The sequence below is a fragment of the Stegodyphus dumicola genome, chromosome 8 (genome assembly GCF_044657685.1).
Source record: "Stegodyphus dumicola isolate Sdum_Otavi_A_Nest chromosome 8, ASM4465768v1".
In the NCBI taxonomy this organism is placed as follows: Eukaryota; Metazoa; Arthropoda; class Arachnida; order Araneae; family Eresidae; genus Stegodyphus; species Stegodyphus dumicola.
The window spans coordinates 47,990,784-48,017,658 of record NC_140775.1 but is presented as its reverse complement, the minus strand read 5'-3'; the positions used below and the strand labels follow the sequence as shown (position 1 = coordinate 48,017,658).

The 26,875-nt window shown below is 35.1% G+C and overlaps 1 protein-coding gene across 2 annotated transcripts in view; it reads left to right on the top strand.

The window, feature by feature from the left end:
- The window catches only part of LOC118181884 (nonsense-mediated mRNA decay factor SMG9), a 75,723-nt gene that overhangs the window by 36,018 nt on the left and 12,830 nt on the right, over window positions 1-26,875 (top strand). For both annotated transcript variants that reach the window (XM_085821819.1, XM_085821820.1), the window contains exons 10-11: window positions 13,796-13,903; window positions 16,548-16,643. In XM_085821819.1, the coding sequence (XP_085677945.1) occupies window positions 13,796-13,903; window positions 16,548-16,643 (204 nt within the window). The remainder of the gene's footprint in view (window positions 1-13,795; window positions 13,904-16,547; window positions 16,644-26,875) is intronic.

The following is a 26,875-nucleotide window of genomic DNA, read 5'->3' as shown; positions in this document are numbered from 1 at the left end:
TATAAAATCAAATTTGTTTTCTATTATGCACGTAATCTCTTCCTTAACAGCTTTCATCTTGTATTTAATAAATTCTTGGCCCAATTTCATTTCTGCTTTAACAGCTTCTTTCATGTCTTTAAGTGATGCTTGGCCAGCTTCCATCTTTTCCTAGCTGGATTTCATCTCTTCTTTCATTTCTTCTTGTCCCGCTTTCATTTCTTCCTTAAATGAGGCAAAGGCTGATATCAACTGCCTTAACTGGTCTTCCATCGCTCTTGTTATTGGCATTCAAATCCCACTTCTAACACCAAAAATTGTTGCATGCGTACGGGTTCGTTTGAATTGAATGCACCAGTCCGATGAAAAATGAACAAATGTATTATTATCACAACAAAAAGAATACTTAAATTTCCTCAAATATTCGTGCACTATTACAATATATCACAGTAGTTATCTTCTAACTACTCATGCATTCAAGAGAACTTAATTCAAAGAAAGCTAATCCGTGAATTCGCTACAATTAACAAGAGCAATTTTCTAAACAACAACAAACTAAGTAACTAAATGCGAACTGAGAGGTTTTCCTCCTTTTATAAGATTTTAAAATTGCGCGCGAGAATTTTCTAGTACTTTCTCGAAACCAAAAAGAGATATTTATTAAATGTTTAATGCACGCGCTCTTGTATTTTCAATTTTCCGGCTTAGCTTTCTGTTAATATTCATCATGCGCTGCACTGCGTTGGAAATAAAACCATTTAATTTATAATTGAACTAACATTAGCTTTTTAAATACCAAATTCGTAACAATATGATAAATTGAAAGGCTACATTCAGTATAGGAATCAGTTCTATAATATTCTTTGAAATGATTTACGCCATTCCAAATATTTTTTATGGTGTTCAATTTTTAATTCTTATGCAGGCATTTCAACACAGTATATGAGAAATGCATCTGTTCTTAAAAATCTTGTAGCTCATCTATTTTAATATCTGTTTTATCTAGTTTATTAGTTTTCAATTTGATTCATCCATGTACATTGATCAAATGTAACTCATTAACTCTGAGTTTCTCTTCAATTTATGTTATGAATAACTCTGTATCCTCTAACAATAGCCATCAGAACTCAAGAATTAATGGCCTGAACATAGGTACACACATATAATGAAAAAAGTATTTTCATCGGCTGATAACATAGATGCATGATTATAGAGCTTGGTGCATAAAAACATAGCAGCAGTCATGGCTAATTGAACACTTGTTTTATTATTCACAAAACATTTCAGATGCAGTTACATATAGCTGAGATGGTACAAGACATGTATGATCTGTACAAAGTGACAGATGTCTGTTCTTTAACAAAGTGAAAAAATTGAAATATATATCTTATTGCATAATATTAGAGCCACATAAAAATGCACTATACAAAAAGAGACTGAACTGTATAAATGGGAGGGAGAGGATATTTATATGCATCAAAAATAATTGTATATACTATTTTTTGTAGCATTTATTTTTATATTTTACAATTAAAATTTAATTTGTTTAAAAATTTTCAAACAAGATAATAGTAAATCCAAATTAATCAATCATGGAGTGTGTGAGGTATTGCTGTGTTTATGTGTTAAAAAAATCTTTATTGCTTTTATGGCTGAAAATGATGAGATTATTCGACAGCTTATAAAAGTAATAAAATATAAAAAAAATTGGAAATAAATTCAGAAATTTATGTAAGTCTTTTTAAAACTAATGTCTATAAATATTACAACATCCTTAATCTTTTTTTTTTTTAATGTATGTATATATATTTTATAGGCTAAATGCTATTAACACAAATTTCTTTTATTTAAAAAAGTGCCATTTATAGCAATTATTAATTTTAGAGAAGTTTTGTGTAAACCGTTTATAATTGTTATGCCATGAAGTTATTCGTATAAAGTTATAAGTGTAGTGTTTCTAACTTTAGAAAGGTTCAAAGCACTTATTACAATTTCCAAAATTTTGTTTTGCATTTGTTACAATTTCCAAAATTTTGCTTCAGTATTTAGTATTGGCTTTTTGCCAAATTTAAGAATTTATTTTCAATAAAAATGGATTTCAGTCATTCTTACCGTGAGCTATTCAATTAATCTTTGTTTTTTCTAGTGTATAAGATACCCCAAACATAATGCAATATTTAAATTTACAAACTGAACCTTTATTTATGCTTAAATTGGCAAAGTTACACGCATTTTTAAAGAGTGAACACTGATTAACCCTTTGCGGTGCACTATACGTTAACATCAGAATTTCAACAAAAAAAGTTGTATGCAGTCTATTTAGTCCCTAAGGAGTATACAGGTAAAATTTTGTAAAAATTGCACTTACCGTTTATTCTGTGGGTGTTTCATGAGGTGAAACACTGCGCCGCCAGAGCTTTTAAAAGTGCGACTAAGCGAGCATTGCACTGAAGCACGAAAATGAGTAGAAGTGTTTGTATAAGAATGAAAAAACTCTGTATTATGGCTTTATACATGGTTTCCTGGATATACACAATATTTTTGAATATATACGGATAAATGAGATAAATATCTATATACACAAGTCCTATATACAAAAATATTTACAAATTTTCCTATTTCTTAGTTTCGTGAAATTGTTAAAAGCAAGTCACACCTTTTTGATGGAAGCACAAACCAACTTTGCAGGTTTTGCGCATAAAACTTGTTTTGTGCAGCTTCTGCTTCATGCTACAATGTGCATATCGTCTATGCGTACCCTTCACCGGTATGTGTTCAACACTACTGTAGCGTTTTCTCCGAAAACCTTTACTCTATGCCTGGGAGTATCTTCAGGTATTGAAGGAAGTCGCCTCTTCAAAGTTATCTCTGATGCTTTCATGGTACAGAGGGAACACAGCAAATTTAAACGGAAATCTTTGAGCTGCAATCCGAGGGTAATTCATGAAACACTTTTAGCGCTTCGGAAAGAGTTAGACCTCTCCGCCCCATTTATAGAAAATTAATAATAAAAAAATTAACTACGATTAATATTAACAATAAAGGAAAAGTAAGCCTATAATATATACATACATGAAAAATATCTGCACAATTATTGAAAATAAATGGGAATGAGAATAAAAAGCGACAGCAAAAAATTTGCGCAGGTCTAAGTAAAGATGAGTCAAGCTACTAATAAAATTCCCCCCTAAAAACTACTCCCAAAAAATTCGAAATGCCAATATTAGGGCTTTCATAACACAAAACACACCTCACCCCTCAATACTGCTTTGTTTGAATTCATCCCCCCAAAAAAAAAACAACGGAAACAGAAAACTTAAACAACAGATGTTCTTTCCTAAGCACAGATGTTCTGATTCGTAACAGCATGAGATCGCTAAAGGCACAGTGTTCCCAGTAATGGAACACCCAGTTTTATTCAATGATTCTGCATATGGTTTCTGTATGAAAGCTTAAAAAAATATAGAACAAATAATTTGGAGTACAGCCAGCAAAATTATGCCCAATTTTTTTTCCAAATAAATTTTTTTATATCATTAAAAAACAGAGAAAATTACTTGAAAAAAGTGGATTTTAATAACACATAATAAATGAATACTCTGTGTCTCCTTGTGATATGCTGCTATCTACTGTTTAAAAAGAAAAGTTCAAAGTATATTATAAAGGCATTTTTATCTATTTATGGTTGAATTTAAAGGTTTCAGAAACGATTCAATTTGGGTGTTCCATGTAGTGGAACACTGAGCCGCAAAGGGTTAAGTATGGAAAATAATATCCGGAAAATGTCCTTCGCATCTCATATGACACTTGTGCATTCTTAACACCTAATTTTTTTCCCCTTTAAGTTCAGAAATGTTGGTATGTATTTGCTATAAACCTTGGACTGAACAAATCCCTATAGATTAAAATCACACAGTGTAAGATCATATGACTGATGGCCAGTTGTGAAAAATCATCCACCCATAAAATTTCTGCTGTAAGACCACATTCGCTTCATGTGCCCAAGGTACCCAAGGTTCAGCAGCATTTAAAATCAGTTGGCTGAGTAGGTGATACAAAAATTTTCTTGGTTATAGACAATTTGTCAAATATGTCATTTAAAATTTCAGTGAAAGATAGCATCTTTATGTGACTTTTTCCTCTGGATTGTATATTCATTATTTAGCCAATGTATATCATATTTTGTGTATACTGAAATATAGATATAAAGCAGCTGAGAGTAATTAGTATTCAGTAGTTATGGCTCAAAGGCATCATTTAAGTGAAACTCAAATTTGACGAATAATTAGTAGGAACAAGGGAAGTAAAACACAAATGGAGGTCTCCCAAGGTTTGAATATCCTTCAAAGTGTCATATCAAAAGTTTGGAGTAGCTTTTTAAGCATTAGATCAACTGATAGACTGCCTGGTCAAGGACAACCAAGAGCAGCAACTGTATCAGAAGACAATTTTCTGTTGCTGTTGGCTTGTAGAAAGCATGAAGTGACTACAAGAGATATGGTTTCAGACATTCAGGCTGCCAGAGGAATGCAAATTAGCTGTTCTACTGCTGCACAAAGGCTTAACAAGGTTGGACTGTATGTGAGAAAAACCAATGGTTTATGTCCCTCTCACTCCAGCTTCCAGAGGGGTCTGTTTTAACTGGTGCCATAATCATATTCAGTGGAGCAAAGATGGCAGGACCTGAGTATTGCTTATAGACAAGTCTAGATACAGTGTGAACAGGAATTATAAAGGCGTTTTGATCTGGAGAGAGGAAGAAACATGCAACTTGCCTTCCTTTATCCGTGAAAAATCTGACCATAGCTTAATAGTTTGGGGAGGCATCATGACAAATGGCCACACTGAGCAGGATATCTTTCAAGGAGGTTCTGTAACCACTCAGAAATATATATATGAGGTACTGGAACCCCAAGTTAGACTGTTTAGGAGTGCTGTTGGCGCAGAGGTTTTCTAATGGATGACAATGCTTGGTCCCATCGTGCATATGTAGTGTAAGAATACTTGCAAACAGAAGATATCACTTGAATGGATTAGCCACCTTACTCACCTGATTTGAACTCGATTGAGCATGTATGGGATGCCTTAAGGCACCGAATTTCAGTACTCCAAATTCCTCCTTGGACTCTCCAGAAACTGAAAAGTGCACTTTTAGAAGAGTGGCATGCAATTGGACAACACTTGATTAAGGCTATAGTAAAGTCTATGAAATCAAGATATGAGGTATGCATATCTGTCCGAGGTCACCATATTAAAGAAAAATGCTTTTCCACAAGAGGTGACTTAATTTTTTCCATAATCTTCCAGTTTCTATAAATTTGGTTTTAACCCTCTAACTGCTTAATTTATGGATCGAAATTGCTTCAAAAATTGTGCAATTTTTTTCATATTTTAAATATCTATATATTGGAGAATTGCAGTATGCATTTTTTCTTTCTAGAAAAGATTTTTATATATAGATTTTTATCATGAGAAACCAAACTGTTAGAAAAACTAATTTCAGATGTTATCACATGCACAAGATTTTTTTAAATAAATTTCAATTAAATTATAGTTAATTTCTAATTATTGCATAATACAGGGTTTGTACGGTCCTTAAGAATCCTTAAAACTCCTTAGATTTTTTTGAATTGATTTTTGGTCTTTAAAAGTCCTTAAATTTGGCCAAAATCAACAGAGGGTCCTTAATTATAATCATCTGAAATTTCTGTCTGTTTTTACGACTGTCATTTTGAGTGTGAATTAGTATTTTGAGGAATATTTTTGGTGATTCACTGCCGTGTATATGGTAATTTTTTGAATGGGTTCATGAGTTATAATTTATTTCTTAGAAATATAAATGATGGGATACTCGAGTTTCTAAGCAAGAAGTGAAACATAAGCATTTTGAAATTCATTTTTTCTAGTAAAGAGCTCTTAAACAACTTTTTGCTTTTAGGGATGTGAATAATATTAGCTTCTATAGAAACTTTTTAATTCCAAAATCTGAGAATTTTTCGACAATTTTTTTTTAAACATCGTAACATTGATAAATTTTATTAAAATAATGGTAATATATTGAAATTAGGTAAAAGTTTACTATTGCATGCCCCTTGTTTTTCGGCGATTCTTTTTTGACGCCAAGATCGGCACCAGGAAGACATAATTTCAAAATGGCCGCTACACTAAACCAAAATAAAAAGTCAAAGAATTGTATAAACTCTGTGTCCATGTACACATCAATCTGTTTTCACTTAAAAAAAACATCCCGGAATCGCACAAACTAGGTATTGCGCACTGTTTAAATTTGTCCATGTACACATCAATCTATTTTTATTTTAAAATAATCAGGAGGCTAAAGCAAAGTTACACTATCATAGTAACCAGAAATAAAATTTCATCGCCAAAATTTTACAAAAAATTGTCACTAATCGAAGGGGCACCCAATTCTACACTAGAGCCTGAAATTATATTTAAAAAATAACATTAAAATAAAATATTTTTATTTTTCACTGTCATATTATAAAGTTTCATTTTGGCAACTTATACAATATTTTCAATCTGAAAAATAAACAAGGTATAATGCTATAAAGCTCAATTTACAAAACAGCTCTTAGCAAAAGCAAAATTAGCTATGTAATTAATTAAAAATGTCTTGTTTTTAATGTTTTCATAGTAAGAGTTTTTCCCATGTAATTGTCTCAGAATATTCAAAATTCTCAGAATGTGCATCAGTTTTCTCTATAAAATTAATTTTATACTTTTTCCCTCCTACTTTTTGTCCAAAATATTTCTGGCTTTTTCTGTGACAGAAATGGTAGGGATCATTTTTCTTTAGGATTTTAGACATTGCAGCTTAGAAAGTTCAGAAGGATGTGAAGGCAAGATTTATAGACCCACGATTCTAGAAGATTCGAGAAATATGTGACAAAATGAAAAATGTCTCCATTCAATCAGCACGTAGTGGATGTATTTTACAGAAGTTTGCAATGAATTTCTTAATTTTGGGAGAACATCTGGAAGAAAATGAAAACATAATATTTGAATGTATTACTTCTGATACTAGAATCTTAACAAGTTTACCTTCTCTACTTTTCACCAGACAGAAGCATGGAAAATATCAAAAATGCTTGTGATCTTATCACATGGGCAGGCATTATAGAAGGGGATTTTTTTATTAATAAAGAAATTGAAAACTTACAATTTAAAAGATTCATCTAATATTTCTTAATGCATCATATAGCTGGCACTAGGCATTTTCCCACCTGATGTAATCTCTGGGGATCCTAAATTCTGCTTCCAATGCTTGCTCTAAATTCTAAACGTTTTGCCATTTCTAGATTTTATTGTTCGGTGTGTCACTAAACTCTAGAAATTCTGCTACATCAGCTCTGTAACCGTCCTTTACTATATATATATTTCATATTGCTTCTTAATGTTCATATTACTAAAGGAATAAAATTAGCCGCTTTTTCTGTACATTCTAAATGCATTTAGTGTTTTTTAGAATAATGGAAATCCTTAATTAAATCCAAAAATTCTAAAATGAAAAGGAAACGTGTTGAAGAAAGAAACTGAGTACATAAAGGAAATTATTCTTTAAAGATATGTGCAGTTATTACCCAATTGTTTATGATTTCAACCTTTACTATAATTTTCCATTTCTATTTCCTCATATGATAGAGTTATTGAGCCAGATTAAATTACAATTAAATTGTATAATCTTTGACCACTAGTCCACATTATTAGTTTGAATCTGATTGTTCTTGTTTAATTACGTCACCGTGAGCTGTAATTGATTTTGTTAGCATCAGAACATGCCTTTATGTTCTAAGTTCTTTTTAAATAAGAGGCTTATTTAAATCTTTGTCTGATATTGTAGTTAATTTCAGACATAGCGATAATATGCTTCACGTCTGTCGGGGGTTTTGGACTATTTAACTTTTACCAGATCAATTAAACCCTCATAGGTACATTATGGAGAGGTTGACAAGTTAGGAGATGAAGCACGCAGAAACTAGTGAGAGCATTGGTTTGCATATTGAGACAAATCTCTAATTGTTACAAAAGATGCTTAAAAGAGAAGGAAATGGATATAAACGTTCAAATATGATTAACTATCATAAGTGTAAAATATTTAATGCTACGTGATAAATTGCATAGTTTATTTTATTCTCAAACTTATTAACAATTATGTTAATTAATTTATGTTTAGTAATAATGCGTACTACTTAGGGATCTATTTTATTTTTAGGATGGTATTACAAAAGTGAAATTCAGGCATAGATAATATCTTCAATTGAATTTATTCAGTTCCCGTTTGCTCGTAGGCCCTTAATTTTTTTACTAATGGTCCTTAAAAGTCCTTAAAAGTATTAATTTCCGTGTGCAGAAATGTGTATGAACCCTGTAATATAAAAAAGTAAAATGTATAAAACTTAAGAAAATATAATGCACTGATAAAAAATACCCTAGAAATGTAGTTTGGTATGAAAGAGTTCTAAACAGGGTTGAAGGCAAAGTCAAACTTCACAGTCATCATCAGAGTCAACATCAGATTCGCGTTTCTTTGCAAGTTTTTTATCCATTTACATCTTTTTTCCCCCCATTTGCATTATAAGGTATTTCTCCTGCCTTCCTAGCATGCCTTTGTGGTGTAGTGGTTCTGCATGCTGGGACGGTATTCCAGAGGTCCGTGGTTCGATTTCTGGCAAAGGCATTTGCTAATTTTTCAATTCTCCTACTTCCAAAAATATACCTAATATCTCTACAGTGGCCCCCGAATTAAAAGGCTGTGGGATAATGATTCTCCACATGCAGGATTTGTGATTGGATCTCCTAAAAACCCCAGTTGCCCTTTAAAAGGGGGAGTATATAAGATATTTCTCCTGCCTTCGTGGTGTAGTGGTTCTGCATGCTGGGCCGGTATTCCAGAGATCCATGGTTCAATTGCCGGCAAAGGCGTTTGCTCATTTTTCATCTCTCCGGCTTTTGCAATTATCCTAATGTCTCTACAGCATCTTTCTTTCGGCAATCACTGAACGTTTTCTAGCAGCCATTTCTGATTAGTAAAAAGCAGCAAACATAGAGCTGTAAATACCAAGTATTTTCAAATGCTACAATTTAGTGGATCACTAATAGCATCTGTTGGTCAAAACCTAAATTAAACATCTAGTACTGCATATAATTTATTTCAGTTGTTAAATGGTGAAAAGGCAGGATGAGCTCCTCAATAAAGGAATAAAAGCACATGCCCACAAAAATCGTGGCATGAGCACATTTTGCTACCTTTGAGTTGTCCATGGAATGAGCAGCCAGAGGGTCAATTTCAATATTTTGCAAATAATCAAGCATTATAATTTATGTTAACTAATGCTTTTGTACAAATTTATGTTAATAATTTTTCATTAAGTATTATCAGTTATGTTTTATTTCTGTCATTATCATTTAATTTTGATGACCAGTGTATATATTCATAGAAAGAAGCATGAGTTACTTTAATAACTAAGTAAACACTATTTTAAACTACACTCATGTCCATAAATTAAGGATAATTCGGAGTCACGCGGAAATCGAACCCTAAAATAAATATATCACCTGTAAAATCACTACACACATCTTCAAGAATCATATGCAAATTTCAGGGAGTAACCAGACGACACCGATGGTACATCACAGTGACGAGAGTGTAAGAGAGTGATATACAAGGAATACAGGCAAAGAAGTAAAATTGTTCGCAGGCACTTTATAAGCATTTCAGTGCAATAACCGAATAGTTATGACACAAAGGACACATTTGGATGATTTTTTACATGGTAGAATTATCGGCGATCTGGAATGTGGGCGTACCCAACTGGAAGTATCAGACGAACTTGGAATTGCCCAGAGTGTCATCTCCAGGCTTTCGCAACGATTCCAAGATGATGGTAATGTGAGTAGACGTTACAGCACAGGTCGCCCCAGAGGTACAACGCCGAATGAGGACCGGTATTTGTCAGTTACTGCCAAAAGAAACAGGCGGAGCACAGCCTCAGACCTGTCTCGTCAGCTCTCTTCAGCCACTGGTACGACAATTTCAAGGCAGACCATGTACAGACGCTTAGGGCAGATTGGTCTATATGCTCGTAGACCTGTCAGATGCGTTCCACTTACTGCAACTCACTGTCGCCTGCGGTTAGCCTGGAGTAGAGAGCATACATTGTGGACACCACAACAGTGGGCTTGTGGGATGTTTTCCGATGAGTCCAGGTTTGCAGTCTGATTCTCGCCGGACTTTCATATGGAGAGCTCCAGGTACCCGTTAGCACCAAGAAAACATCATTGAACGACACCGTTACGGTGGTGCAGGAGTGCTCGTTTGGGGTGGGATTATTCTGGGTTCCAGACCTGACCTGCATGTTCAAATTGGAACCGTGACAAGCCAAATCTATCGGGACGTCATTCTGGAACAACATGTATGTTTGTTTCGGGGCGCCATGGGTGCACAATTTGTGTTTATGGATGACAACGCTCGTCCTCACCGTGCAAACATCGTAAGCAAATGCCTTCAATCGAAGGATATCACCGGTATGGACTGGCCAGCATTCTCATCGGACTTGAATCCAGTAGAGCATGTGTAGGACATGCTTGGCCGACGAGTTGCAGCCTGTCAACCTCCTCCTACATGTGTACCGGAACTTTGGAGAGCATTGCTTTTTGAGTGGTATAATATCCCCCAAGATCAGATCGATAATTTGATACTCAGCATGCCTAGGCATTGTATGGACTGTATTGCATCGTCTGGGGGACATGCAATGTATTAACAATCATACCAACCATGTAATATTGGTTTTTTGTAAATAGTTTTTTTTTTTTTTTTTTGTAATTTGCTCTAGGGAGAAAAAATTGCTAATTGTTTTAGTAATATCAAACATATAGCATCTTTTTTTTGCTCTTTACCTTTTGTTTAATAAATAAGCTTTACAAATAGGTCAAATTTGTTTTGCTTCTAACTCTTCCTTTGCCTGATTTTGCATTATCCTTAATTTATGGACATGAGTGTATATTAAAACAGGAAAAAGTTAAATATTTTTATATATATTGCTGCTTATATATATATATATATATATATATATATATATATATATGTATAATTACAAAATATAAACGTGCCTAGTATTTTTGTGCATTAAGCTGCAGAAAAATTATCATTAAAGACGAAAAGTAAGACATTTAGAACTAATATTTTATAAAGACCAAAAATTGAAGTTCATAATTAATAAATTTCAAATAAACTTATAGATGCAACAAAGAATTAAAAAAAAATTCAAACCAAAACTCAAGCAAAAATCCCAGTTAAAAAAAGAATGAAATTTAAAGATAAATGAACAAACACAGAAAAGGAATTCAATCAACTTCAGTGCTACTTCATCGGGGGGAGGGGACATTGAAATCTGTCATCTACAAAAATCCTTTCTTTTCTGCGTCCAGAATTAGCCGATGAACCATTTCAATACATTTTAATTATAGTAGTTCATCCGAAAATTCTGGCCCTTCCCCAAAGCAAGGATAAAACAAGTAAATTTTAATTAGAATAATAAATAAAGAGAATTCTATTTTATTAGAAGAATTGAAAACAAAAGTAAAAAAACAAATTACTTCAGTTAAAAATTTTAAATCAAAATGTTTACCTTTAAACAGATAATCCAATGAATAAAGATGTGAGTGAATTTATAATACGTAGTTGAAAGAACCTAATTAGAACACACAAGAAGTAATTAACAACTTCGAGCACTTTCATTAGACAACAGTCTAAACTATGAGATGCGAAACAGTAGGGGCGTACAGGTTTGCCATTTTGGCTTCATTGGCGAAACTAAAAAAACCTTTTTGAGAAAGTAATCTCTCAAAAGCTAAAATTTGGTACTGTATATTTATATATTGGTTTAAGCCCAAGCTTTGTCTTTTGGTCCCTTTATATTAGTCAAATTGTTTAATCATTATAAAGTACAAAAGGTAATAACAGATTAAAGCTAATTAAATAAATCAACATCTGTAATGCTAACTCTGCACTGTTAATGGAAGGAAAGCATTGGATGATCTCTTAACAAGAATTCTAATACTTGTTTAAATATTATTAGTTATGTATATATTTTTTCTTTTTCTTTTTTTTTTTTTTCAAAACTTCCTATGGCTTAAAATACTAGAAAATATAGCTAACTGATTGACGTAACAATCATGTTAGTTTATTTTAAATCAATTTTTAAGGAATTATACAAGGGATGGAACTTTAATAGTGGCAACTATTTATTTACAAGGAATGCAAAAGTGATTCATGTCACCATGTTTTACAGTCCTTCAATATAGTCGCCAGCATTGTGTACAACCCGTTTCCAACGATGTGGAAGTCGCAGAATACCTGTAGCAGCGCCTGTTTTGTTGATAGTTTGAATGGACCTGTCTACTGCCGCAAGAATCTTAGGAACAGTTTGGAAGCGAATGCCATGAAGTGGTTCCTTCATAGTCACAAGGGCTTAGATCTGGGGAGTATGGTGGATGGTAAAGCACTTCCCAGCCCCATCGCTTGAACAAATCAGTCACAGCTTGCCGAGCATTGTCATGCAAAATGAGAGGAGCGTTCTGTAGAAAGTGTCGCCGTTTTTTTTTCTCAAAGCTGGTTGGAGATTGTGCTCCAAAAATGAGCAGTAATACTGCGCAGTGACAGTCTGCTGTGGGGGAATGGTATGCGTTAGGATGACACCATCACAGTCCTACACGAGAATCACCATAACTTTCACATTGCTGGGGTTCTGACGAAATTTCGAACGTCGTGGTGACCCGTGATGACGCCATTCGTTTGATTGGCGTTTCAGTTCTGGCTGGTACGATCGGGCCCAAGTCTCATCCAGCGTAATGATACGGCGTAAAAAAGCATCTCCTTCACGCTCATAGCGCTCCAGGTGGGTTCGGGCAGCATCGTATCGTAGCCATTTCTGCATATCCGTCAATTAATGTGGAACCCATCATGAAGCAATTTTTCTCATGGACAGGCGTTCCTTCAGAATGTGCAGCACAGTCATATGCGCTAATCCTGTTTGTCCGGCCAGCTGACGAATCGTTTGGCGGCGATCACTGTCCATTAGTGCGGCAACAGCTTGCATGTCTGCATCGCTGACACTCGGACAACCTGGCTGCAGCATGTCTACCACGTTTTGGCGTCTTTCATTGAATGCTTTCACCCATCTTGCTACAGTTCTGTAAGGCAATGCAGATTCCCCGCAATCCTCTTGAAGGCCTTGATGACACTGTCGTGCTGTACGACCTCTGGTACATTCAATTTTTATCCAACATCGTTGTTCTTGTTTTGAAAACATCCTGACAACACTTACTTTAGACGACGAGCTAATACAAGGATCCGTTCTTTGCGTCACTCCGCATACGCATGACATAGGCATGACGACTCTTTTTGCTGAGAGGTAAGGTAGGTATGTAGTTCACGTGTGGTATACGCGATATTCTTTGGTTTTGTTGCGTAGCGTTTTTTCAGCTGTGTTGCCACTATTAAAGTTCCAACCCTCGTATGTTGATCTAATATCCAAGTGCATTAAGAATTTTTTAATTAATCATTGAATGATTTTTTAACTGCCAAAAACATTGTATAGACTCCTAAAAGTTGGTATGAACTTCTTTCAAGATTTTAGTTTTAAATTTTAAAAAATGTGTAAAATTGAATAAGATGCTTTTTACTTATTAGGCGCATGTGATGGGTTAACAGTTATATATAAGTAGATGCTTATTTTTTAATATATTTTTAATATAATGATGACATACGCAAATTCGTCGATTGTTCTCATTTTAGTTTTTGTGCAGAATCAATGCCAAAGAGAAGACTTTTATCCTGATTCTATAGCAAAAATGCAAGACACTCTATATCTATCCCTACAGAAGTCAAAACTGAAATTTTCAGGTATGTTTTATTAGAAATTATTAGAAATAAGTCACCAAGTATTTAAAAATAAAGCATATTGGAAAAAAATATTGGCAAACTGAATTATTCATTTAATCTATCATTGTTAATCAGAACATTAGTTTTTTTGGGGGGGTTGTTGTTGTTTTTGTTTGTTTGTTTATTCAGTTTTCTCTTTTAAACTTCTTTAATTTCTGGTAAAGCCAGACATTAGACTTCAGCTATTAGTGTTTCTACAGGATTTGGCAATTTGAGCTCAATCAGCAGTCTTTGTAAATACATAAATGGTCTCTAAAGAATTAGACTTTGTCTTCTAGATTAGAAGAAGTCTCTTTCATATTAGTACACAAGTTTCCTTTTTTTTTTTTTTTTTTTTACCTTGAGTTATAGTTTTGTTAAGCCATTGGCTTACTTCTGTATTTTATCTATTACAGAGCTATTTTTGCCATCCCTTCTATCTAAAGCTGACTTAAAAATTTCTCAGTGCTCACCTTTGGATTGGTCTTCATTAATGATTTGATAGTTTCATGATACTTTGTGAAACAGAATATCACCTTTACTAATCTATTTTATAGAGTATCATCATTTTTGCATTAGCCATCTTGAGTAAAGCATGGATTTCTCCATTTTCATTGTTAAAGTATATACTTTTCATGTAGTTTTAATGATCAAAAATAAATTTTGAAACAAGCTGTAATAAAAATATTCATTTTGTTAAATATATTGGCAAGTAGCAAACATGTGAATATTTATCGCTTGTGCATCTATGCGAGGGGTGGCCAACCTTCATGTCAGTGAGAGCAGCAACTAAATTTTCCAAAAGCCACAAGTCCATATTTACATCATTTTAAAAGTAGTAAAACAGGTTTCAAATGGAAAAGAAAAGGTCTGGTAACTTTGTGAAAAGACTTAATTTATCATAGTTCAAACATATATATTTTATTCGAGGCGCACCTTGTGAGCTACACTATGCTATCATGATCTGTGATCTCGTGTATACCTGTAATTTCGATAATGTTCCCCCCCCAGGATCATCTATGGAATCTATGAATATCAGCTGGTTTCAAATCTTATACTGCTAGAAACATGATTACGCATAATGCTTTCACCTGTGAAAACCTACAATTATTGTATTATATTTAACTTGTAAGACAGGCATGTACAAAACCATGCAGTATAAGTAGTGATTGAGACTGCTAACTGTTGCTACAGCTGCTCTGTTCTGAAAATTCAGATTCCTTAACTTACATGAATGAGCCTTGTATTATAAATATAGGTTAATAATTGAGTAACTAAGATATAATTAATCGATCATTACAATGTCGTCTTACAAGCTCTTATTTTTTAATGAATTTCTCAAAGAAATTATTTTTACTCAAATAAACATAAGCTGTAGGATTCAAAAGTTCCAGGACTGAGTCTACACTCAAAATTTTTTGCAGTAGTGCGACTGCGAGAACGTTTTTGCGTTACTACATTCTCTCCCTTTTCTAAAAGTGGTTTGTCCCAAATCTTGTGGTCGAAAAGCAAAAGGGTGTCTGCAGCAGGACATGCAAACAAGCAGCGAACAATTTACCAAATAGCAGAATCAGTTGGAATATCAGAGGCCACATGTCAGTGAATGCTGACTAAGGAACTTAACATGCATAGGGTGTGTCAACACATTATTCCCCGCATGTTAAACGTAGACCAAAAGGGAATTCAAATAGAAATGGCGGGAAACTTAATCCCAGCTGTTGACAAAGATCCTTTCCTACTTGGCAAAATTGCTACTGGAGCCGAGAAACAGTGTTTTTTGTACAGCCTGCAAACCAAGAGAGCATCAGCAACGTGGAAGTCACCACAATCTCCACGGAAGCAGAAATTCCGCCAAGATCGCTCTAAAGGAAAGGTCATGCTAGAAATATTCTTTGATATCCAGGGCATTGTTCATCTGGAATTTATCCTGAACGACACACTGTGAACAAAGAACTCTATGTTGAAATCCTGCGTCGTTTGTGTGAGTCAATCCGGAAGAAGAGACAACAAATGTGGGCTGAGCAGTCATGGGTGCTGTTGCATGACAATGCTTCTGCTCATCGATCCCTACTCGTCACTGACTTTCTTGTGAAAATTAAAACAACTGTTTTGCCTCATCCTCCTTACTCACCTGATCTCGCACCCTGCAATTTCTTCCTATTTTCTGAACTGGCAAGATGCTTGCAGGGTCGTTGATCTCAATCTTCAGATGAAATTAAATGTGCATAACAGGCTGAATTTAAAGGACATGGCCAAAAGTGGATTTCAGACATGCTTCAGTGAACTTTGCAGGCACTTGCAAAAGTGTGTTATTGCACAAGGGTCTTATTTTGCAGGAGGATGTGTTTCTGCAATATAATTCATAATATTTTTATGTTATAGATTCGGTCCAGGAACTTTTGAATCCTACCGCGTACATGTTTTGAATTATTCTAAATATTTTTACGTATTAGAAAGGTTAAAAAATAATAAGAGTAAAATATCTGTATTCTACAAAAAATTTTCAGAATGACACTTTTTACCTTATGACTTTAAATGGTAGCATTACATTTTAACAGTATAATTAAACATGTTTGGTGAAACAAATGTATGCAATTATAAAATAGCATTTCAAAAATTCCCATAGGATCTGTGAATTGTGGTACATATACTCGTTCTCAGAAGGATTCATCTCACAAAGTTAATTTCTTCTTACTGCCTGAAAAAGAATTGCCTGAATTTGGTATGTTATGCTTCACAAATTATTCATCTAAAATCATAATATTGTTATGAATTTTATATATATGTAAATAATGTTAATGAAATTATATGTGAAGTAGTAATATCTTTTGCATTATATCACATGAAATGCTTTAAAAAGTGAAGCTTTGCCAGAAAAAATAAGGTTACAGGGCAAGTCTTTTTAACATTAATGTAAATGGTTATCTCGCTAAATTGGCATTGTATTTCCAAGTTCACGTTTGCTAAATCTTGTATAAATTCCAGCCTTGAAATAGTATAAAGTTTTTGATCTTCTTTGATGGGGATAATTTGTAGCAAACTGAATTATATAGTCATTGTTGATGGTGATGTCCATAAGGAACCAAAACACATACATCCACGTCTGGACGATTTTCTGGCAACTGTTATAATATTTACATCTCTGGTCTGCCAGTTCTATTCTTTCCATGTGCATGTTATATACTGCAAATGAACATGGGCAAAGGACTTCAGTTTTCTACACTCTTTTTCTTCTGTTAACATGACACGGATCATTTGGTATATTGATTGATAGCATTTTTTTTTTTTTTTTTTTTTTTTTTTAATCTAACCAAGGTATGCACACCAAATATGTAAATTTTTGATTCTGGTAAGTCTGACTTTCACCTGGGATTTTGAATTTTAATGTTTTAATTTCAATTGGCAAGTGCTTTCTTTTCAGTGTAAGGGTTCCATGTAACATCAACTGAACTCTAGCAAAAAAACCAGGAAAACAGAGTTCATGTTCTTAGTCCTTAGCTTGTTAAGGGTTTTATCATATGTGTGAATTTTTACTACCTGGATCCCTAGCTCAAAACAGAAATTTCTGGTTTGCATAATGGAGTAATGTAAGAATTTTAACTACTTGAACAGTACTGGTAGCCTCGGCACTCATCCGTCTATCAAGAACCGTCATCTCGTTGACAGTTGCTTAGGTAAGTGATAAGGTGAAAATCATTAAGAAAAGTGAAGTGCTTGCTGCATGTACTCCAATGACCTGTATTAAGCAAACCAGTTGTTCTCCAGAGTTTGTGTCTTCGGGCAGCTTAACATCGAAGTTATTGCAGAATTCACATCTAAGAAGGGAGGAGTTCTGCCAAAAGTATTATTCAAGAATTTCAAGGTGTTTTCTCTTACACATCTTCTGAAATAGGTTGAACCAGTATGGCTAAGCATGGAATTGATACGGGAGGTCATCCACCAATCAAGCAACATCTGAGATGTCTGTCACTTGCTAAACAGAAAGAAGTAGGAAAACGTCTAAAGAATATGCAAGAAAGCTACGTTATCGAGCTTTCAGGAAGTCCTGGTGCCTCTCCTATCATCCTGATCAGAAAGAAGGGTGGTTCAAGTAGATTTTATGTTGACTATCCACCAGTTGAATGACATCATGAAGAAAGCTAGCTACCCTGTTCTTAGAATTGATGACATTTTGGACTCACTTTCTGGAAGCAAGTGGTTTTTGACTCTTGATGTAAAAAATGGATATTGACAGGTAGAGATACTCTGATGGCTGAAAAAAGAGGGCATTTATCATCGAATAAAGACAGTTCAAGGTGATGCCGTTTGGATTATATCAGGATTGCCATGCTACCTGGAAAACAGGGAAAAGTCAGTGAATTCGAAAATTGACCAGAAAAGTCAGAATTTAAATATTATAGTCAAATTCTGGAAAAGTCAGGGAATTTCATACTGTGATCCTCAAAAAAGCGATTTTTGTGCTAACATTGGAAGCAATCACTTTCTTGGCAAATTATGTATCGCTTGAGCATAATTTGCGCAGCTGATGTAGAGCCAGTTTTTGCAGCTGATCACTGTTTGTCTTTTAAAAAGGCAAAGCAAGTTTCCAGCAACTTTGATTCCCAGTAACCTCGAGAATCGAGAGACTTGCATGCGCATGTGCAGTGCATGTTGAACGAAAGAAAAGACCTTCTCATTCTCATATAAAGCAAAACTGGCTAAAAAGTCATCGTTCCTGATTTTAAATAATTTTATCAAAGTGCGTAAACCACATTTGGTGCTATTATTGCTTATAACGAACATGCTAAATTTAAAAATGGGCCAATATGTAAATTCTTGTATATCTTAGAAAATTTTTAATAAAAACTTTTAATTTTTTGCTGGTGTGCCTAGAAATACATATACTTTAAGAGGATATTAAAAATGTTATAGGTTATAATACAAAATTTTTTCAAAAATTAATAAAAATATTTAAAAATACCAATAATAAAAATAAATCTTAAAAATGTGCGAATTATATTTGGATTAAGCCTAAATTTCGAATTCTGGAAGAATTAATCAAGTAAGTTTAAGGAAAAAAAGAGATATTAATAAATATATATCAAATTCGAATAACAATGAGGAGCTAGTTTTTTAAAAACTAATTGTGTGATCTTTACAAAATTTGATAGTTTGGCATAATTTGAGTCGTAGAATCAAAATATAGAAAAGAAATAGCATGTCATTTCAGAAAAGTCCGATTTTGTGTCAAAATACCTATGTTAGAATAATGCTATATATAAATCTAATATATATTTTTTGAGGTAAATATTATTCACGATTATATTATATATATTAGTCGAATAATAAATACATATTATTATTCGACTAATATATATTTATTTAGTGCATTTGAGACTTGAAAACGCAAGTTGAATTTTGTCAATCGGCCCAATAGAACAAGACATATAGAACTGCTTTTTTTGGGGGGGGCACATTGTACATCCAAGATCTCCAGGCATGGTTTAAAGTGATGCAAAATTTTGTAGGAGAGCGAGTCAACTTGGCAATGGAGAAGATGGAGACCCAATCTGACATGAGAGCTATGAGACATTGATTCAACGAAGGCGACAAGGTGTGGTTATGGTATCTAATACAGTGGAAAGTATTCTCTCTTAAACTACAGTCACCTTGGAATAGTTCTCGTGTAGTCCTAAACAGGCTGCACGAAGTTGTAATTTGGATCACTAAGTCATCGAATTTTAAGCCTAAAGTTGTTCATTACAACAGACTAGCCCTTTACTATGGCCTTATTACATACTCCCTACAGTGTATATATGTAAATAGCATACTAAGATCATGATCCTATTTGTTTCTAAATTTGTAAATTTCTGTTGTCATTTATTCAGTTTGTTTTATGTTATTTACTAAAACAAACAAATACTTTGGTAGTTTAGAATGCTATTCGAATTATATAATGTGCTAGCAACATTTGAGCACTTCATGGAGACTGTGTCGAGAGGTCTTTCCCAAGAAGCCTGTCTGATGTACTTGGATAACATAAATATCACCGGCAAGAGTTTTGAAGAGCACTTAGAAAATATTAGAAATGTGCTTCAGAAATTGAAGGAAGCCAATCTAAAATTGAGTCCTGACAAATACAAATCCTGACAGGAAGTGACTTGCCTCGGACATGCCATTTCTGCTGAAGGTGTGTATATGGATTCAGCAAAAGTGTTAACAGTTAAATATTGAAGATGCCCAGAAATGTCCATCAGCTGAGAAGTTTCCTAGAGCTTTGTGCCTACTATAGGAGATTTTTGAAGGACTTTTCTTCCATTGCAAGACCTTTTCACAAACAGATAGAACGTAACCAAACGTTCTTCGAGACAAAAGAGTGTGAGGATGCATTTAGCAAACTGGTGGAAGCTTTAACATCTGCTCCAATTCTGATGTATCCTGAGCTCAACAAACTATTTATCTACCACGAGTACGAGCAATGAGAGTGTTGGTCCTATTTTAGCCCAAGAAATAAATGGTAAGGGCTTGTAGCATATTGCAGCAAGTGTCTGTCTAAACTGGAGAGGAATTACTGTACCATCAAGAATGAGTTATTGTGCTACATAGTTAAAATCGTACTACAACTCCAACATTATTTCTATGGCAGTATTGTCTTGCTTGATACAGATCTTGCATCGTTGACATGGATATTAAATTTCAAGAATCCCAAAGGCCAAAGAGCCAGATGCACATAGACAGTTCAGGAATATGACATAGCTATCTATCTTAGGAAATAATCGTCACACAGAAGCACTGATGCCTTGTCCAGAAAACTGCTGATGTTGTGCCCAGGTCGAAGCAAAGTATGCGCTGGTTAATCCAGTCACACCTCAAATTACAACTTCAACATTATCTGACCCAGGCAAATGAAGTGACGAGAAAGTTAGGAAACACAAGATATTACATCTTTCATCTGGTGTTTCCTAACTTTCATAATGATTTAATGGAATCTTCAAATAGTCCTAAAATGAAATAATATTTGGTTCTCTGGGACTAACTCTACATTCAGAATGGCTTCTTATACCTCAATTTCAAATCGGATGACAGAAAGGCATTTTGATGCAGCCTGATACTTCCAAGATCTCCAATCCTTGGGCCCACCAGCAGCTGAGGAATAAATTTTCTGAACACTGTTAGTTCAGTACGAGGCTCAAATCCTGTGAACAGGCTGGCTGCATGGGTGCTTTCTTGATTTTTCTCATGTGTAATGTGTATACGAACCAATTTACCTTAGGAAGTCCTCCACAAAGGCATTCATCCCCTTAGACAGATATCCCTCGATGCTTTGCCATAATCACATAAATAAAACCAAACCAAACCTGGATCCCGGACATCCTTAAAAAACTACATTGCAGCTCAGCAGAAGGCCACTTTGGAATAATGAAGACATTTCATAAAGTTTGAGACCATTTCTACTGGAGTAATGCAAGGGCTGACATGCAAAAGTGGTGCTAATCTTGTGATGCTTGTGTATGTCAGAGAGGACCAAAGAAACACAGTCGAAGGAAGGTACAACATTACAATATAAGAGCACCTTTTGAACACATCACCTTTGACATCCTGGGACCTCTGCCACAACATGCTAATGGCAACAAATACATGCTCGTTGTCATTGATTACTTCACCAAGTGACCTGATGCAGGTCATATTCCTGATCAAGAGGTTGTTACATTAGTAGAGGTATTGATACACCATTGGATTTCCAGGTTCAGAGTTCCTCTTCAGTTGCATTGCTTTCAAGGAAGGAATTTTATATTAGTTCTAATTAATGAGCTGTGCAAACTACTCGGCATAGACCAAATCCAAATGACAGCTTTACGTCCACAATCAGACAGATGGCATGGGAGAGAGGTTTAATTGAACCACCCTTAATAACCTCTCACTGATGGTTTCCAGAAACCAACAGGACTGGGACCAGAAGTTGCCTCTGTTCTTACTGGCCTATCTCAGTACTGTCCACGGGACTACTGGCTATTCCCCATCCTACGTACTCTGTGATCGTTACCTTCGTCTGCCTTGTGATCTGTTAATTGTTTGCCCTCCACATGTGCCTTCATTGCCTGAGGAGTACATTTAAGATCTGAAGTGATGCACAATTTTGCACAAGAGCGAGTCACTTGCCAGTGGAGAACAAGAGGACGTGATACAACACAAGAACTACAGGGCTTGGGTTTAATGAAGGTGACAAGATGTGGTATGGAATCTAATTCAACAGAATGAACTTCCTTCTAAATGATAGTCACCCTGAGACAGTCAGTCACAATCCTAAACAGGCAGAACGATGTGGTAATTCGGATCTGTAAGTTATTAAATTCTAAACCTAAAATCATTCATTACAACAGGCTAGCCCCTTACTATCGCCATAATATGTAGTTCCCATAGTGTAAATAATGAACTGAGACCATGGTTCTGTTGGAATGTAAATTTGTAAATTCATGCACTTAATGATTTAATATTTGATTTGTTATTTATTGAAATTATTGTTTTAATATTGCATTGATTTGCCTTAATTGTAAAGTTTCCTGTCCAGAGATTGTACTACCGAACATGTGCCGTCCTTGGGAAGGGAGCAGTGTTACGAGTTTTGTACATAGAGAATTTTAGTGCAGATATATGTGAAATTGTTTTATCGATTATATAATGCAACATAAAATGCTTGAAAAAGTGAAGCTTTGCTAGAAAAATAAGGTTACAGGGGCAAATCCATTTAACTTTGACGTAAATAGCTATCTCGCTAAATTAGTGAGGTATCACCAAGCTGCTCATGGTTAGCGCAAAATTTAGAGAGAAATCACCAAAAGTTGCCAAATGTGATGACATTTGGTTCCGCTCCCCATATAAGTATAATTGGTACTATAATTGAATAACTGTAGTCAATCCCTACATTTAACTGTTACTATATCTGGCCATTATATGTAATTGTAACCATACATACCTTCCAATAATTTCAAAAAAAGGTAAAGTACTTGGAATTTTGTGACTGTCAAGGAGAACTATATGACACTTTAGAGAGCATCAGTTCTCAGTTTTTAGTTCAGAGTTAGATCTGTGTACAAGATTTACTGTTTTAATTGTGTTCTGTTTAATGTTGTTAGTAGTTTAAAGTGGTAACTACTGATTGTGCTTTGTCATAGAACAGATGTACAAGTACTTTTGTGGACATTTCTAGAACCATAAAGTGTTTCTTTTGTGAGGATAAATTTTATCAAGTTATCATCATACCTGTGTGCATTCAATCCATGATGAACCCATATGCATGCAACAATATATATTAAATTGTTTGCAGTCTTAATTTGAATAACCTTGACAGCATCTTGATGATTGGTCAGTTCTGGGTGCTTTGCTTCAGGTTCCTTTTTTAAAACTGCTGTTTGGAAACAATATTTTTCTGAATTTATTAGCTGATTTGATGGCAACAATTCATAGTGTACAATTCCTTCGTAATCCTACCGTACACCAAACATTACTTTTGGAGGTGATTTACCCTCTGTAGATGTTACTAAAAGGGGTTCTTTTAGCTTATTCTGTAATCTTTTTGTTGTAACATTATTGTATAGTAGCCACTTGTTATCTCCAGTAATGGGTTCTTTCAAAAAAGGAGCTTTGTTTCTTTTAAGCAAAGAATCACACAATGAAACTCAAACATGACATAACCCTTACACCCTTACACCAAGGCGAATTACATACCCATTGTTCTTCAAAAGATCATTTACTGTACTTTTTCGAATACTTAATCGGTCTGATAGTTCCTGAAATGTATTACGTGGATTTTCAGTGATTAACTTTCAGTGTTTAATTGGTCCTTGCTTACAGAGGATGGTCTTCCAGAATGAGCACCATTTTTAAGGCTGAAGTTTCCGTACTTAAACTTCTGAAACCACCTTCAAAGTGTATGTCATCAGAAACAGCTTTTTGCCCATATGTATCTGACTAGCATTTTTCTGTTTTTTAAAATAAAGGAGTATATGACAAAAAATGAATTTTTGAGTTCTTCGATTTCATTAGACAGGACAAAAATTATGTCACAACGCATCCTAGAATTATGCAGTGCAAGCAGAAAAGACTGTATTTCAACATCTGCTTCAATTACGGTCACTCGTTATCAGCAGTAACAAAATGATTATAAGAAAACATACTTTAAGCTGAAAAATCATAGAACTTTATGCATGACTCAAAAGTTAGTCTAATTAATCTTTAAGGTTTAAGTAAATATGTTTTCCTATAGTTTAAAAGTTTAAGGGTAGCTAATATTTTTTTAATATAGTTTTTAAAGTTAAACTCCACATACATATTTAAAGGCAAGAAAAATAATTCCTTATTATTTGTGCTATAAAGTATTGTTGCGTGCGTACGGGTTCGTTATGAAATGAATGCACAAGTCCGATGAAAAATGAACAAAAATTTATTATTATCACAACAAAAATGCTTAAATTTTCTCAAATTATCATGCAGTATTACAATATCTCACAGTAGTTATCTTTTAACTACTCAAATGTCCAATAGAACGTAATTCAAAACAGCTAAAGAAAGCTAATCCGCGAATTCGCTACAATCAACAAGAGCAGTTTTCTAAACAACAACAAACTAAGCAACTACCACAAACTGAGATGTTTTCCTCCTTTTATAAGATTTTAAAATCACGCGCTAGAATTTTCCAGTACTTTCTCGAAATCAAAAAGAGATATTTATTTATTTAATGCACGCGCTCTTGTATTTTCAATTTTCCGGCTTAGCTTTCTTTTAATATTCGTCATGCGCTGCACTGCGCGAGAAATAAAACCATTTAATTTATAATTGAACTAACATTAGCTTTTTAAATACCAAATTCGTAACACTGCCCCCTTCCCAAGGACTGCACGTCCCGGGCAGTACAATCCCTGGACATTAAGCTAAACTTACAACTGTGGCATGAATGCATTAATAAGCATTACATTACAATAATAAACAACATGAACAATAAATGCAATAAATAAAACAAATCAAATGCTATCAAATACTAAATGCAAATCAAATACTAAATACAAATCAAATCAAATACACATTTAAAAACAAAATGGACCATGATCTTATACTATTTACAAATATTTACATTATGGCCATAGTAATGTGCTAACCTGTCGTAATGAACGACTTTAGGTTTAGAGTTCGAAGACTTACGAATCCGAACCACGACGTCATTCAACCTGTTTAGGACTGTGTACGGGCCATCCCAAGGTGGCTGTAATTTCGGACAGAGTCCTTTTTGTCGAGTCGGATTCCACAACCACACCTTGTCTCCTTCGTGGAATTGATGTTCAGTAGCTCTTGTATCATATCGGGTCTTCATCTTCTCCGTCGCCAAGTTGACTCGCTCTTGTGCAAAGTTGTGCATCACTTCAAACCGGGCCTGGAGATCTTGAATATATTCCTCAGACGATGAAGGAGCATCCGGAGGGCGGCCAAACGATAGATCACAAGGCAGACGAAGATCATGACCGAAGAGCATTTGTGATGGAGAATAGCCGGTAGTCTCGTGGACAGCACTGCGGTAAGCCAGTAAAAAGAGTGGTAATTTCTTGTCCCAGTCCTGTTGTTTTCTGGAAACCACTAATGAGAGGTTGTTAAGGATGGTCCGATTGAACCTCTCTACCATGCCGTCCGACTGGGGATGCAATGGCGTCGTTTGAGTTTTGTCAATGCCGAGTAGTTTGCATAGTTCTTTGATTACTGCCGAGGCAAAATTCCTTCCCTGATCGGAATGTAACTGAAGAGGCACTCCGAACCTGGAAATCCAGTGCTGTATCATTACCTCAGCTACTGTGACAGCCTCTTGATCAGGAACAGGGTACGCTTCAGGCCACTTGGTGAAGTAATCAATGACAACGAGTATGTATTTGTTGCCATCAGCAGTTCGTGGCAGAGGTCCTAAGATGTCAAAGGCGATACGTTCAAAAGGCGCCCCTACGTTGTAACGTTGCAGCTTGCCTCGGCTGCGTCTCTTCGGTCCTTTCCGACCTGCACAGGCATCGCAGGATCAGCACCAATTTTGCACGTCATCCTTTGCATTATTCCAGTAAAAGCGCTCACGAACTCTCTGTAAGGTCTTCATTATTCCAAAGTGACCTCCCGTAGGGCTGTTATGTAGTTCTTTAAGGACATCAGGAATGCGGGATCTTGGAAGTATCAGCTGCCATCGGAACGTCTTCCCATCATCCGATTCAAATTTCCGGTATAAGGCGCCGTTTCGAATGTGAAGTGAATCTCAGAGTGCCCAATACTGTTTGGTTGTAGGACTACAGATAGAAATGTCCTGCCAGGTAGGTTTTCTGGTTGATGACTCCATTAAATAAATTATGGGTTTAATGTCGCGGTCTTCCAGCTGGTCTTTCCTGACTTCATCATCACTCCACGGTTCTCGATCAGCCGATGTTGATGTTGTAATTTGTCTTGCGACCGGAGTCAGCAGCTCGTATTTCGCTTCCACCCTGGAACAATATCGGCAGCTTTCTTGGCAAGGTCTTCTAGACAGGGCGTCGGCGTTTCCGTGTGATGATCCCTTACGATGACGGATAGTGATGTCATATTCTTGGAGTCTCTGTATCCACCTGGCTATTTGACCCTCAGGATTCTTGAAATTTAAAAGCCAGGTCAATGATGCATGATCAGTGCGGAGCAGGAATTTTCTGCCATATAGATAGTGATGGAACTGTTCTACAGCTTTGACTATGGCGAGCAACTCTTTCCTGGTGACACAATAATTCCTCTCCGGTTTAGACAGGCACTTGCTCCAGTACGCCACTACACGTTCTTGGCCGTCTATTTCTTGGGACAAAACAGCACCGACACTTTCATTGCTCGCGTCGGTGTCAAGAATAAATGGTCGGTCGAGCTGAGGATACGTCAGGATTGGAGCAGATGTTAAAGCCTCCTTTAAGTTGTTAAATGCATCCTCGCATT